This window comes from Lissotriton vulgaris, chromosome 4_1, assembly GCF_964263255.1.
Source record: "Lissotriton vulgaris chromosome 4_1, aLisVul1.2, whole genome shotgun sequence".
Classification (NCBI taxonomy): Eukaryota; Metazoa; Chordata; class Amphibia; order Caudata; family Salamandridae; genus Lissotriton; species Lissotriton vulgaris.
Window position 1 is genome coordinate 1904927875 of NC_141691.1, and position 15538 is coordinate 1904943412.

A 15538-nucleotide genomic window follows, 5' to 3' on the forward strand; every position below is an offset into this window, starting at 1 on the left:
CAATATTTGTGTTAGAAATTGGATTTTTGGTTGGCTAAGGCTTGCGCCAAAGCCAGGAAGAAACCACCACTCTAGTCAGGGCAAGGGAATTACACGCCACGATAACCCCTGCTCACCCCCTTGGTAGCTTGGCACAAGCAGTCAGGCTTATCCCGAAGGCAATGTGTAAAGCGTTTGCGCAACACACACACACACACAGCAGCGACACACTAGGCACACCACAAAAAGGAACTCCACACAAGGTTATATATAACAATAGCCTTTGTATTACCATAAACACATTAGATCATAATCACACAATTACACTGTGCTAACTGGCACTGGGCAGTATTTACAGGGGAATTTTTTTACCAGACAAGGCCACGTGGGCCACTGTCAGAATCAGCACTTAGTAGAAATATCACTTAGTAGAAATAACACTTCTAGAACATAGAATAATTGTAGCACACAATAACACTTGTAGAACACAACCAGTAACCACTGGTTAAAGGTAGGTACACACTATGCAATACTAATACTAATCACCATAAGCATAGATCAGGCAGGAAAACATAAACTCACTAGCATAAACTATACTAGGCAAAACAATCTCCTAAGCATAAAACACATTTAAAGGTATACGACAGTCATAAAGGCATTGCACATTACGCATAAATCACATTAGGCATTAGGTAATCACCATCACAAACATAGTATACCATCACCTTGCGCCAGAGTCACATCAGGTACTGACCCCAAGCCAACTGGCCTTCCAGGGGGCTCAAATGCCCAATGTCATGATTACTTTTGTGAATCAGGCCCAGTATGTTGATTATTTATATAAAAATGATTTGTCATGTTTGTTTAGATTTTGGGACAGTTTTTGGGGACTTTTGTAAGTTACTATTTTTTTTTAATTATGCTTTTGACTAACATTTCTAAGTAATGTACTTCTTTGTTGTTCATGAGGAGTTTGACTTTAAATTGTAATGTGCCAATCATTCTTTAGATTTGTATACAAAGTTTAGGTGCAATCTGGCTTACTGATTGCTCCATCCATAGTTGTTGGCAGCTTTGCTCTTTTTGTGATGATTCTATAGTGGATTGGAAGGCACTGTGCCATCCAGCCACTGCTTTGTTTGTTTTGGCTTCCTGTGCCAAGGTGCTGTCATAGACATTCCGCCATGGTACTTGGAATCTGGGTTGGTGTCTGTATCCGGAGCGATGCAGTCTGCCAACCGAAATGTTTTTGAAACAATCTATAAGAGGACCTAACTTGTCTTTGTTTAGTTGATAGTAAGGGGTTTCTATAAGTAAATTGTTGGGGTCAGCTAACTCTGTGACAAGGACATCACCAAGTGCCATAATTTGTTTTATTTCACTAGCAAATTGGGTGTTTGTAGCATATTCAACACTTAGGGCCGATTGTTGGAGGTGTATCTATATCCTTTGAATAACTGGTTGAAATAGTCTTCTATGGCTGTGTGGGGTAGATTTTTAAAAGGGTTTAAATCATGCCTTGTACAAAGTCTATGGTTATTTTTTGTGGGTAGTAATTATATGTTTTATATTTAATGTGATTTAAGAGTGTGTAGTAAGTGCTGCTTTGTTTATTTAGTAGTTGTTATTTTATGTAAGGGATGTTTCTGTTTTTATATTCACCATGTACAGCAGGTTATTACTTTTCGAAGTCTTAGGGCCCCATTACGAAGTCCACTCGCCACAGTAACGGAAAACGGGACTGACCGCCATAGGTGCGGTGGTCCCGCTGGGCCAATTAGGATGCGACCGCCACTCTGGCAGTCGCATCCCGCATCTACTACAATGCGGCAGGCAGCATCATGCGGTGCCTGCCACCTTGTGCATGCCAATGCCAAATGCACCCCCCAACACCCTCGGGGCCCACAACAGGCCCCCAAATCCAAAGACCGCATGCCTTTCCATGGCGGAAAGGCCTGAATCCGCACACATCGTGATATAACAGGCGGTGCCTGCTAGGCAAAGCCACCATATTATGGCCCAGGTCCGCAAAGTAGGCTATCGTAATGATTGCCTGCCTGCGGGAAAAGCGGCGGACGGTCTTTCCGTCCGCCGCTGTACCCCCCGCCATTGTAATATGGTGGGGTAAATGGCAGGAGGGCAGGGAAAGATGTCAGGTGGCCGACATCATAATGACCCCAATAGTGTTTTCTTTTAGGAAGTACATATAAAAAGATAGAAGTTGGGAAGTGGTTTGTTAATTATTTGTATTTTACATTTTTAATTTTATTTACAAGCAAGTTTTAGTTTAAATATAAGTTTTACTTACTTGGGTAGGTAGTTGATGAGATGTATGTATTTCTTCTTTAAGGGTCTGGACAGAGAATGCAGCAGAGTTTCCACTTCTTGTAGCGTTTGTTGTTTTTGAAGTATTTAGTTGATAAAATTTGTGTGAATTTTATACTGTTGATTTGTGTGTCTGATGTTATTGGTTAAGGTTGTTTATAGTTTGATTTTATTGGTTAGTTTAGTATTAGTTCAAATTTATTTTAACCTGTTATATCCTTATACGGTAAACATTAATTTAGGTTTTAATTATAATGTTTGATATATAGTTTGAAAGCTTTTAAAATAATTTTATATATATATATATATATATATATATATATATATATATATATATATATATATATATATATATATATATATATATATTCATTATTATTTAGATTGTTGTATAAATGTTTGCAGTAAATGCACTTTTTTTGGGTTATATTGTTATGAATTTAGTAAATATTTTATTATTTCATTGGGACGAATTATCAATATTTTGCTAATGTAATATATTTATTTCTAATTCAAACATGCGTATACAGTGTTTTATGTTTATTTTAAATCATTGTTTTATGTAAAAAATGCTTTTATATTTATTAATGGTAATTACTTTGGTAATATTATTGTAGTTGATATTAGGTGCATCAATATTTTTGACATTTTATATGATTATTGAAAGGTTCTGATATTTTTGTTACCGATTTTTGCGTTTTTGATATAAGTAAAAATCGATATTTTTAACAACGATATTTGTGTTTTTGATATTTGTGATTTTATTAGTTAAGTATAGGAAGGCGATGTTTTTGTTAAAAAAAATCATTTTTCAATATTTATGTGTTTCAATATTGTATGCATCGATATTGTATCAGTGATCCCTCCTGTGCAGAAGACAACAGCGGTCTCTGTCTTCACCAATTATGTCACATACAAAAACTTCCTAGAGGGCTGGTGTGCCTTGATGGTGGTTGGAAATGGAGTCCTGTTCCTGCTGATACGCTCACCTCCTACTAGCCTCAGACAAGTAAAGAGGCCAAGAGACGTCTCTCTCATGTAGCCTGACCCTCCAGATGTTGAATGGGTGACATGTATGAATGCAAAAACAACAGTTGATGGACAGAATGAAGAACAATGTCATACATTCACCCCAGTACAGAGATCTGGGACCAGGGCCGGACTGGGGACTTGGCAAAGTGTCCTGGGGGTTGAGGGTGCCGCCGAGCTCTTTGCCAGGGCCGGTTTTCGGCCGATTTTGTTACAGGGCCGATTTTGCAGCTATGCTGCAAAAATGGCCCTGTAACAACAACAGCCCCCATGGAACCCAAGCCAGCCCCCCACCTGTGCGGCGCACCAGGGGATTTCCCGGTGCCCGCTACGGCCAGTCCGGCCCTGTCTGGGCCTAAATCCACCGTTTTTTTGCTCATCATGCCATTCCAGTTTGAACCCAGCCATATGTAAATCAGTCTTGAACCTGTGCACCATGGGAACAGTCCAACCCGAACTGCCAATCCAGGTCCACCCTGGACTGGAAACAAGCATCCTAGGACCGGTTTCGGTCTTTCAGCCCTCATCTGCCAGGATAGCTTGATTCCAGTGGCATGGAGAGCACGGGGCTCACGTCTGAGCATACCCGTCCCAGGATGCTTGTTTCCGGTCCAGGGAAGACAGGGCTGGACTGTTCCCATGAGGCACAGGGGCAGACAGATTTGCATATGGCATGTCTGAACTGTGGTGGTGGAGTGAGCTAAAGAATGATGATGGATTAAACCCAGATCGGTTGACTGGGGGTGAGTGCTTGCATTGTTCAACACTCGGTCCATCATCCCCTTTGGTTTTGCTTTGACATGTATGAATGACACTTCCAGTAAATGAATGGCTTACAGGATTGATCCACCCTACATATGCCTTCCTATGGACTTAATAAAAGTGTGAATCCATGAAACAACATCTGAAGGAGCTTGACCAAAACCTCCCACTGTATATTATATTTTTCTTCATTAGATAAGCTCTGGCAAACAGCGAATGCTGAGAGTATAAACAGAAATTTTGCTGGGGTCCTGCAGATTCTAGGTATGTTATATGGGTGAAGGTTTTACAAATCACCTGTATTATATGGTATAGTAAGTCAAAGAAGAGAAGTATGATTCCTTATAGGCAGATATGAGAGTCACAAAGTTCCTCCTTCACTTTCTACAACTTTATTATGTCTAAGGATGGGAATGGAGCCTTGCCACATAATTAAACCACACCTAGTAATGCCTCCTACCAATTTTAAAACATATCTCCCTCTGATACTATGCAGATCAACATGTACCTGACATTTTACTCCTCTACTTCTAAACATGGAGTAGTGTCATGCTACACTACTCTGTGTTAGATTTGTAAACTAAATGAAAAACGTAGATTTACTGTGATTGCGGAATAATAAATAGCATGATAAGTTCATCCTAGGAGGGACATAATTTAGGAAATAATAATTGATGACATACCAAAATCTCTCAGATTTCTTTCACAGAAGTATCCAGGCCTTGTGTTGTAAACCTTTGGAGATAGAGTGAATCGCGGTTTTATTGGGCGTAGAAATGCCAGGTGCCTGGGAGAACGTGTAGTATTCAAGAATGGTCTTCTGTTGTGTGATATCCACTGTCTTTGATCATGCGAAAACTCACAACTATCTGCACAAGAGAGAATCAAATTAATATGATAAGGTCCTCAAATCACATGTTCTGAAAATACCATATATGATATCTACACATTACACATAATGCCTTTAAGGGTATTTTAACATAAGGTAATTCTTCAATGCTTAAAGTGATTACAAGATTGAATTTGGATTCTGCTGCATTATGCCGCATGTGAGCTACGATACTCACGCATCTTGATACTGATACGGGTCCGAAGTAATTTGCCAATAACAGCACAATTGATTGGATTGTGGGTCATACACCAAGACAAGCTACCACAATACTATCGCCAATAGAAGTGGAATGATAGATTTGACACTTTGGTACAGTCATCAAAGTTTTCAGCATTGATTGGGCATCACGTTGTTATGTTGGGAGTCTCTTGAAATTTCTAGCTGACACCAGTGCAGTTATACCCACAAGCCCTGAAGCCTCTGCTAAGGGACGAAATGCGTTGGCAACACTGAGATTCAAAGAAGAAAAGTTTGATAAAAAATGACCAAGAAGATTGTGAATAAAGAAATCTTTTTAAGAAAAACTTCGATGGAGTCTGTGCACTATTTAATCTAAACCATTTGTAAATATCATATATATCATCTCAGTTGCAATTAATTCTTAAATGCTGTTTTCACTGACTCATTTGTTTAAAATTCATAAGAAAGAGATAGACTTACAAAGAGAACTATGCACACACATACAAAAATGTGGGGGGCAATTATATAATACAATTGTTGGAGGACATTGCTGAAGAAGTGACATGACATGTTATGGCAACACTGCAAAGTTTAGTGGTGAGCAGTTTAGTTTCCACTGGTGGTAAAGGGACGGACGTGGTCATCTATGTAGTGTGCCCTATGCTGGCACTTTACACCCCTCAATGGCTTGGTCTTCTCATGCTCCCCATGCAATACAAATAGATCTTGGGGGCTGATTCAGCATATTGTCACTCTGGCAAATCCTTGGGTTATCAGACATGTGCAATAGTGGGAGTAGGGAGTGGTGCCTGTGTAGCAAATTAGTATCCAACATAGGTCCATCACAGTCAGATCCATGGCAGAAAACATACATTTGCATATTATTCATTTAAATGTACTCATTTTCACAGTCTTTGGTACACATGTTGGGCACACACACCACTGTTGCAGGAGGAGCTCATGTAAGCAACCCATTGTTTGGTGATTAAGGCCAGAAGGATACATCACTGCGATATATGCTCACTACTGACATGCGTAGTGATCAGCAGCTCACGAGTTAGATTCTCAACAAGGCTGACTTAAGGCTTCCATCCTTTTCAGGTTGTTGAAAAAGAGTACCAGTAAAATGGGCAATAATAAAACCTGCTGTTTATTTTACTTAAAAACGGCAGAAGTGTGTGATTATGTGCTGTACAAACACATAATAATAATAATCATTTCTTATTATTTTTGTTATTGTTGTTGTTGTTGGTATTATTGTTATCTTTAATTGTATTTGTACAGCTCTTAATCTCAAAATACTGTTCTTATTATTTATATTATTATCTAATATTATGCATAGGATTCTGCAATCTCTATATCAAATCCTCTTTAATTTTTATTAGACATGTGACATCTTTATTCACCTGTAATAAGAAAATGAAACAGCTGTTCAGCTACAATAACTTGATACAGTTGAGATGTGACACCACAATGCCTACTGCAAGAGCCAGAAGACAATTTGAAAGACTGGTTGTGGAGCAGAATTACAGCTACAAAGGGAATGAGAACTACTTTTTTAGGTCGTCTGTTCTGTTCTACCACTAATAGAAAGGAGATATTTATGGCAGCATGTTTCATTTTTGCATATTTATAGATATACACAAAAGTAGGAATCTCTGTGCATGTCACCATACATGCTGAACTACAGTCGTTTTGGAAAAGTGGAAAAAATAAAGTGATTCTGAGACTGCTCTGGCTCATGTGATTCTGCTGAAGAATTCCTGCATTGTAATATCCCGTCCTATGGAAGCAGCTGAAAATAATTGCAAGTGAAATCAGCTGTGGCCAATTTTTCAGGTCAGTCTTGACAGCACAGCTGTCTGCAGATGTACTGTAACCAACTCTTAAAAATAAACACAGAGAGTGCTTTGTCTGCACCTGAAGGAGTATCTCTCTCACCTCATGCTATTGACTGTTTGGTGTATCATTCCACCTCCTATGCAGTGTTTGCATGAGGGACCATTTTACATCTCAAAAGTATACTTTGAGTCATCACAATTTAAATGTGTTTTCTTGAGGGTGCGTTGAATACAGAAAGCAATACTTTCTTTGTTTTATCTTTTCACTGATGCAGCCTGTTTTAAATGTTTGGTGAGGCTGAAATAAACCAGACCAATTGGCTTCGTCAATTCTTGTTCTCACTGCCCTTGCATGTGAATCCTTGCGGTATAGGGACATAAAGTACATAAAACCCTGAAGAAATTACATTTGAGGGTACTGAGCCTCATTCCAAGAACCTATATTTCTAATATATATTTGAACACTGAGAGAAGCAGATCATCTGAGATGATTTGTGCATACTGATACAGCTAACCTTCCCATATTGACCTTCCAATATATTTGAACTACAGGATTTTGATTTTCTGAAGCCTGCTGGGAACGTTTACTGCGACTCAAGGGACGGTGTGATTCTTCCTATTGGATAGTAGATAAGAGCAACTCAAAGTAGCTTTTGAGATGATGTGATCGTCCCGGGTGACTTAAAGAGGAAAAGCCCTGGCTCAACAAATGTTTACATATGTCATGTCTAAAGCACGGTGGTTGATCATTAAAAATATCTTTTGAGAATTTTCACAGAACAGAAGTGGTAGACACCTCAAGACCTTGGGTCCTGGCACTAAACTCTTCTGACGTCTTCTGATTTAGAATTCAATCAAGATACCACAAGAATGGTCCAGTTTTCAGACCAAAGTGAAGAACATGGGCTGTGTTTGTGCCACAGGGTCAGCAGCCAATCCATGGAGGCATTTATACACCAGAATATGGATTTTAAAGACTGTCCTTGTTTTGATAGATAGTCCCTGTGTGCCATGTACCACCAAGTGTGGTATGAAGAGCCTGAGAGCTGGGGTCTGTTTTGCAGGTGAGTGATAGTTATGAAGGCGAGTAAGGGAGATTCACAGGAAGAGCTGAAGATGTTGATCTGTTTTCTGTGGTTGGGGTGAATCTGGGTGCCAATGCGGGTAGAGACTGTATTCAGGGTATTTGGATCAGGCACAAAAGGAAACAGTGACTGAGGTGAGGAAGTAGGAGGTGTTCAAGGCCCGGGCCCTTCCCAAGCACTAACAGCACCAAATACAAGTTGTATTTAGATTCCTCTGTCTTTGGATTTGAACATCTGAATGCAGATGTCGTCGGTGTCCTATTGAGAAGCAAGGATGTTTGAAAGGTGAGAACGTTGAGTATGCTCCTGTTAATATGGTGTTTGGGTAAGGGTAGCCTGATTATATTGCCAAGCTTTCATTCAGCTTGCAATTCAGCGGCTAGGTGGACCTTTGATGGCGGGGGTCGGGAGGGGTTAAAATTCACTAGATGACGGAAATGTGGGATACCCTGTTTTGCTGGTATTTGAAGCTATGTATGTGAGCAAAATGGCCAAATATCTTACAATTTTGTGCTGGTGTTGTAAGTTGTAAGCTGAACTGTAACTGTTAGGAGGCAGTCCAATGTAGAGTACTGCACTAGATATCAGTTAAACCTACATTCAGCAATGTATTCATTTAAGAAGGTACAGATTTATCCAACAGAAGACTGATCTATTGTAGGTTTTCTAGATTACTTCTTAGAGCATAGCCTACTACTATTTTGTATATAAACTGATATGCTGATATCCTGAAAATAATTAGGATCAAGATCATAATCAAAGATCAATAGCTTATTAGGCAAAACACATCAAAAACATTTAGTAATATAAGGCAAAACTCGTACCTCCATGTACAATTAGAAATCCCCCAGAGGAAACACGTCTTCTCAAAATCTCTGGCCTTGGATCACTTCTTTGTCCTTTCTCAAAAGGAATGCTGGGTCCTGCTTTGAAAAACAAATAAAGGTACCCTTTTTATACTGGTGGAATAAGCTTTAGGTTTATTATATGTAGAGTACGGTATTTACTTACAAACTTATAACAACTTATAAACTTATAACAAGAGAAGCATTTCTAAATATATGATTTTGCAGCTGTTGGTAAACCAGATTTTGCTTGAATACAGAAGTGAGTGTCTGGTTTCCATCTATAAGGAATTGGCTGCAATATTATTCTCAAAAAGCACTTTTAGGGCTCAGCTTCTGATGGAATTCCTGTTTTTTTCTGTCTAACTTGCTGTGATTCACACTTTGTACAAGGCCCTGTGGGGGGTTTGGTCCCCGGGGCCAGGCCCTGTGGCCAAGCTCCTACCCCGCACAGCCTAAGGTCGAGTGCAGTGTGAGGTTGGCTGCCATTGGGGTGGTTGGCCTTGCTGCAGGCCAGGCCTTGTGGCCAGCCCCCCACTGTGTACGACCAAAGGCTGTGCGCCTTGTGGGGTTGGCTGCATGTGGGGTATTGGGTTTACATTTGGTAGATCATTTATTACTTTATGTTTAAAAAAAAATAGAAATTCACTGAAAAAAACAAAAGTCAAAGTAACATTAGAGTTAGGTGAAATGTTCAGTAACAACTTACAGATAGAACTCTAAAAACCACTGAAATTCACCAGTTATTGTTATAGTTATCTCTATTAACTATAACTTGTGCCCTAAGGTACCAATAACTCATGTCCTTGCCATGCACTGCTAATTACCCCACATATTACATCACTCATGACATCTTCTATGACATCATTGATAATATATATAAATGTCAAAAATAAAAATATCACTGCAACATTTGCAATTAAATTATTGACACAAAAACAGTGCATAGCAAGGGCGCCAGTTATAGTTACCTTAGGGCACTAGTTACTTGAGATACCTATAACAGGTGAAATTCAGTGGATTTTAAAACATTACGTTGTAACTGAACATTTCACCTAACTATATATATATATATATATATATATATATATATATATATATATATATATATATATATATATATATATATATATATATATATATATATATATATTACCTACTGGCGATAGCCAGTAGGTATATATAGTTAGAATTTTTTCTCTATGGGACTTTTGAAAATTCTATGTCTAATAACTTTGGCGTTTGTGGACGGAATCGGCTGGAATTTTCAGGAAAATGGCACATTTTGATTCTGAGCAGCCCCTGAAAATTTGGTGGAGTTTCGTCAAGGGGGGGCTGAGAAAAAAGGGGGGTCCCAAAACGCGTTTTTTCCATTCATTTTTCCATAGGGCGGTTGGACTCACTTTTAGCTCGAACGGCTGAATGGATTTGCACGAAACTTGGCAAAATTGTAGGGACTGTTAGCCCGATGTGCCTTTGCCAGGTCTCAATATATGTGCTCCAGTAGTTTTTGAGAAATTAACGTTCAAACCAAGATATATATCTGTAACAGCGCTCTGGGCAGCGATCCGGTCCGCTTACTTTTCGCTTATCGGAACTTTGCGCGCAGAAAGCTGATTGGCTCTCCGCTGTCTGTCAACATTCTAAACAGTCCGGAGCGGCCGCCATCTTGTCTCTCGGTAGGATCGAGAGAGAAGAAGAGGTGGCAAACGAAAGGGGAATTTAATGAAAGGGGGCAAGGTATCCACCTCTTGACCCCCTAGGAATGTTGTTGGGGTTATTAAAGGGTCCCGTGGGGAAAAAAAAAAAAAAAATGATTTTTCACGGTAGAAGCGCTTCACGGGCCGCGAACTGGGCCGCAAACTGGTAGCGAAACGGGAATTCGCCATTTTGTGCTTCGTTAATTAAATTACTAGGTATAAGTGGGTGCGGGAGACGTATCCTAATCCCCTATGTTTCCTGAGGGTGGCTGAGGAGGCTGATATATGTTGATACATCTCTTCCAGCGGCTGTGCGTGAGCTTTTTTTTTTTTTTGCTGCGTGACAGTCCGGAGCGGCCGCCATCTTGTCTCTCGGTAGGATCGAGAGAGAAGAAAAGGTGAAAAACTAAGGGGGAATTTAATGAAAGGGGGCAAGGTATCCCCCTCTTGACCCCCTAGGAATGTTGTTGGGGTTATTAAAGGGTCCCGTGGGGAAAATAAAAAAAAATGATTTTTCACGGTAGAAGCGCTTCACGGGCCGCGAACTGGGCCGCAAACTGGTAGCGAAACGGGAATTCGCCATTTTGTGCTTCGTTAATTAAAGTACTAGGTATAAGGGGGTGCGGGAGACGTATCCTAATCCCCTATGTTTCCTGAGGGTGGCTGAGGAGGCTGATATATGTTGATACATCTCTTCCAGCGGCTGCGCCATCTTGCCTTTTTTCCAATGCCACAATTTTGTCGTGCACGGCAGCCATTTTAGATGCCAGGCTGGTCCCAGGCTATCACCTAACCCTGCGGATGTAGTTTATGGCCCCAGCTGTAGAGAATTCAGACATGCCAATCCTCCCGATTCAGGCGTGTGACTACTGATTTCAGTGCTAGTCTCCCGCCTCCCGATTTCTGCAAGCAAAAACCCGGGGGCATATTACGAACAACTAGCGATAATTTTTGTCTCTAACTTGTTTAGAGACAAAAATTATCGCCGTACATCGGAGATTTTTATCGCAGATAAACCTTGCTATTATCGCAGAAAAGTCAGCGATATTCATGTATTATCGAGCAAATGCTCTTCGCCATGTTATCCACCTCCCATTGGATAACATGGCTAAGAACTGCTCAGGGCAGGTGTTAGATTTTGGAGATATTCGCGCTTAGCGCGAATATCTCCAAAAGTTGGTAATAGAAGGTAGCGATGTTAGGGACTGTTTCCAGTCGCTAACATCTTGGCACGCCACTTTGCATGTCATTAGTGATAAGTATCACTGACATGCAAAGCGGGGCCCAAGATGGTCGCTATCTCCTTTTAGCTGTCACTAACTGGTGTTAGCGACAGCTTGGTAATAGGGAGATAATTTTATCTCCGCTTTCAAGGCTTTTAAAGCCAAAGAAGCGGAGATAAACCCCCTTGATAATATGCCCACGATTCCTTGGGGGTTTCAGCTGACAGGGCTTGGTATTGTGTTACATGGTAATTTTTCCAGGAAACGTCAGAGGGTCGATGCAGGGGTTCTAGAAGAGGTGATAAACCATTTAAGCCTCATGAACAAGCGCATGGTCTTTTAAAGATTTGTGAAGTACTCGGAGCGGCGGTGTGTGTGTTTCCTCTTTCAGGAGCGGGCGGGGGGGCACTGCCAGCAACTTGCTAGGTCAGGTAGTGTTCAACACGTGCATCACCCTTTCTCTGCTTGCTATTGCGCTCCATGCTTCGGAAAGGTAAGAAAAAGAACGCGCATTTGAGTTTGAAATGTCCGATCCTGCAGCAGCACACTTCCAAACCCACACATGACAATAACCCGATTCAAGGCCCCATTCACCCGTTTTTAAAAAAATAGATAACACTCCAACAAAGTAAGGTTATAAAACTTTATTAACTATTAACTTTAACGAACGGAACAAAAACTAAAAACATTTAAACATTTCTCAACACAAAAAGCAACAATGGTTAGAAGCTGTCTTTTGTGCGAATAGTCCCAAGGTAGCACAACGTGCAGAGTTCTGGACGGCACCCAGGTGATGTCGCCTGGGTGCCGCACTGGTTTAGGGATCCTACAATGCAGCACAGAAAAACAGCGTGGGGCGTCCCGGGTGGTGCGGGGGGAGGCCTCGTCAGTAGCGGTCTGTGTCCAGTGTCACATGGCTGACACAACATGTACGACAGGCACCCAGGTGATGTCCAGTAAACTGCCGCACTGGTTTTGGTATCCTACAATGCTACTCCGAAAATTGGCGTGCGGCGGCCCGGGGGGGGGCGTGGGGGAGGCGGCGTGAACGGGCCTCCCCAGGTGGCGGCCATCTAGCTGAGTTGCGCCCGCTCTTGCGGCTACAGCGTCTCGCTCACCATGTTGTTGAGTTGCTCCCACTCTTGCAGTGCAGCGATAGGCGGCTGCCACATGGCTCTTAAAATGGCGGACGGCTCCTCGGTTTTGGGCCTGGTCCACTGAAATGGCCCTGGGACACTTTGGAACTCGGACGCTTGCCTGCTAGGGCTTGGGCTCCATTCTCGAAAAGCGTCCCCTCAGCCGTGAAGATTGTACAAAAGTCTTGGGGGCCCCCGACTCCCGCAGGCTTCCGGTGGGGAGCGGCTGCCATGATTGCTCGCGGAATGACCACGACGGAGCCACGAGATGGTGGTGCTCTCATGCTGACGCCAGCTTCAGTCTGAATGATCCAGAAACAAGGTGGGGCTTTCATCGTTTGGGAAAAAAAAATGTTCTAAACCAATGAAAAGTGTTATTTTTAGGTCATATGACCAAGCCTTCCATCTTTAGGAAACCAAAAGTAAAATGAACCAATGAAAAGTTTTATAAAGAAGTCACATGACCTGTTATGCGGCATAGGGCTACAAAAACCGTAGAAAATCCGTTGGCACGTGAGGCGGCGTCAGTAGCGGACCGATGTGCGAATAGGCCGAAGGCAGCACAACGCGCTGAGATCCGGATGGCACCGAGGTGGTGTCAAGCAAATTGCCGTACTGGTGTGGCCATCCTACAATGCTGCGCCGAAAGACGGCGTGTCCAGCTGAGTTCCGGTCACTCTTGCGGTACAGTGAGTCGAACGCGCCGAGATCCGGATGGCACCGAGGTTGTGTCCAGCAAGTTGCTGCACTGGTGTGGCCATCCTACAATGCTGTGCCGAAAGTCGGCGTGGGGTGCCCCGTTGGCTTATGAGGTGATGTCAGTAGTGGACCGATGTGTGAATAGGTCGGAACCAGCACAAGGCGCCAAGATCCGAATGGCAAGTCCTGGATATTGAGTGCCATAGTTGAGAGTTCTGAGCTGTGCTTGTAAGACTATCTGAAGCTTATTTGCACCTGCTGCAGTTTCACTGTTGCCCAAGGTGGTGTCCAGCAAATTGCTGCAGTGGTGTGGCCATCCTACAATGCTGCGCCGAAAGACGGCGTGTCCAGCTGAGTTCCGGTCACTCTTGCGGTACAGTGAGTCGAACGCGCCGAGATCCGGATGGCACCGAGGTTGTGTCCAGCAAGTTGCCGCACTGGTGTGGCCATCCTACAATGCTGCGCCGAAAGACGGCGTGACCAGCTGAGTTCCGGTCACTCTTGCGGTACAGTGACTCGAACGCTCCGAGATCCGGATGGCACCGAGGTGGTGTCCAGCAAGTTGCCGCACTGGTGTGGCCATCCTACAATGCTGCGCCGAAAGTCAGTGTGGGGTGCCCCGTTGGCTTATGAGGTGATGTCAGTAGTGGACCGATGTGTGAATAGGTCGGAAGCAGCACAAGGCGCCCTGCACTGTTGAGCTTTTTTCAATGCCTGTTTTTTGTTGTTTCCCCTCCATCAAAAACAAAAAAAATATATATAAAACTGTGCAAAAATACAAAAAAATGTTTAGAAAAGCAGTGCTTGTAAGACTGTCTGAAGCTCCTTTGCACCTGCTGCAGCTTCACTATTGCCCTGGTGTGGACAAAGATCGCCCATGACTTAGGCTGATTGAGAGTTTGTAGAAAAATGGCTTCAGATTTTCCACATATTACTCTTCAACATTCTTCCTAAATGTAACAATGTGAGACTCACTAGGAGAACGGCTGTTTATCTTTCCTTTCAAAATGCTGCCAACAATATTTTCTGAATGGAAGACACCATCTTGTAGCATAAAGGGCCGAAAGGGGTTCTGGTCTGGCCGATTGTTGGTGAAGACATTTTGACTATATCTTGGACCTGCCCGGCCTCGCCCAAAATGGCGCCGGTATAAATGGGACTCGTAACTCCTTGCCCGCAAATGTATATCTAGAAAATGTTATTGTAAGTGGCCCTGTCTTATTTTAATTACAAAATGTACGTCCACCGATTCCGCAACTGTTAGACACCTTAGTTCTTGCAACCTAATGGCCCGCTCGTTACGTTCCTCTACAGTGTAAATGTCTCCTCATCATATACGATTTCAGTTTGCTCCGTGGCCGGCCCACGTGGTTATAGGCCCGTATTTGTATACTGATATTTTCACAATAAAGGTTTTTAAAACAAAACACGGTAGTAGTATTTACATTGGTAAAGTTTTTACTTTTAGTCACTGTTTTCGAATCAGTAAAAGGCAAGTGAAATAAAGCAGTCCAATTACATGACGGATAAAAGGTATAATATGTAGGAACGCAGTAAAGATAAATGGTCAAGGGCAGTTGTGTTTTTCATTTCTGCAACATAAAGTGATCGATAAGAATCTGATAATCAGGCGTATCGGCGACTAAGACAGCAGGCCGAGTCTCTCTTACTCAACGGCTCCGTCATGGAACGAAGAAACGCCCTTTTTCTCGAAAAAGGAATATATTTTACTTGCAGGACAGTTGTAAATTTTCCGGGAAAGTACATTAGCCTGGAATATTATAACATATGTTTGAAAAAAAAATAATGTTCGAAAAAAATAAAAAGCGTAATTTTTAGGTC

The 15538-nt window shown here is 42.1% G+C and overlaps 1 protein-coding gene across 2 annotated transcripts in view; it reads right to left on the reverse strand.

Annotated features, from left to right (window-relative positions):
• TMEM71 (transmembrane protein 71) overlaps nucleotides 1–15538 on the reverse strand; it is a 221822-nt gene that overhangs the window by 23461 nt on the left and 182823 nt on the right. For both annotated transcript variants that reach the window (XM_086966232.1, XM_086966230.1), the window contains 2 exons: nucleotides 8918–9019; nucleotides 4779–4964 (listed from right to left, as the gene is read on the reverse strand). In XM_086966232.1, the coding sequence (XP_086822358.1) occupies nucleotides 4779–4964; nucleotides 8918–9019 (288 nt within the window). The remainder of the gene's footprint in view (nucleotides 1–4778; nucleotides 4965–8917; nucleotides 9020–15538) is intronic.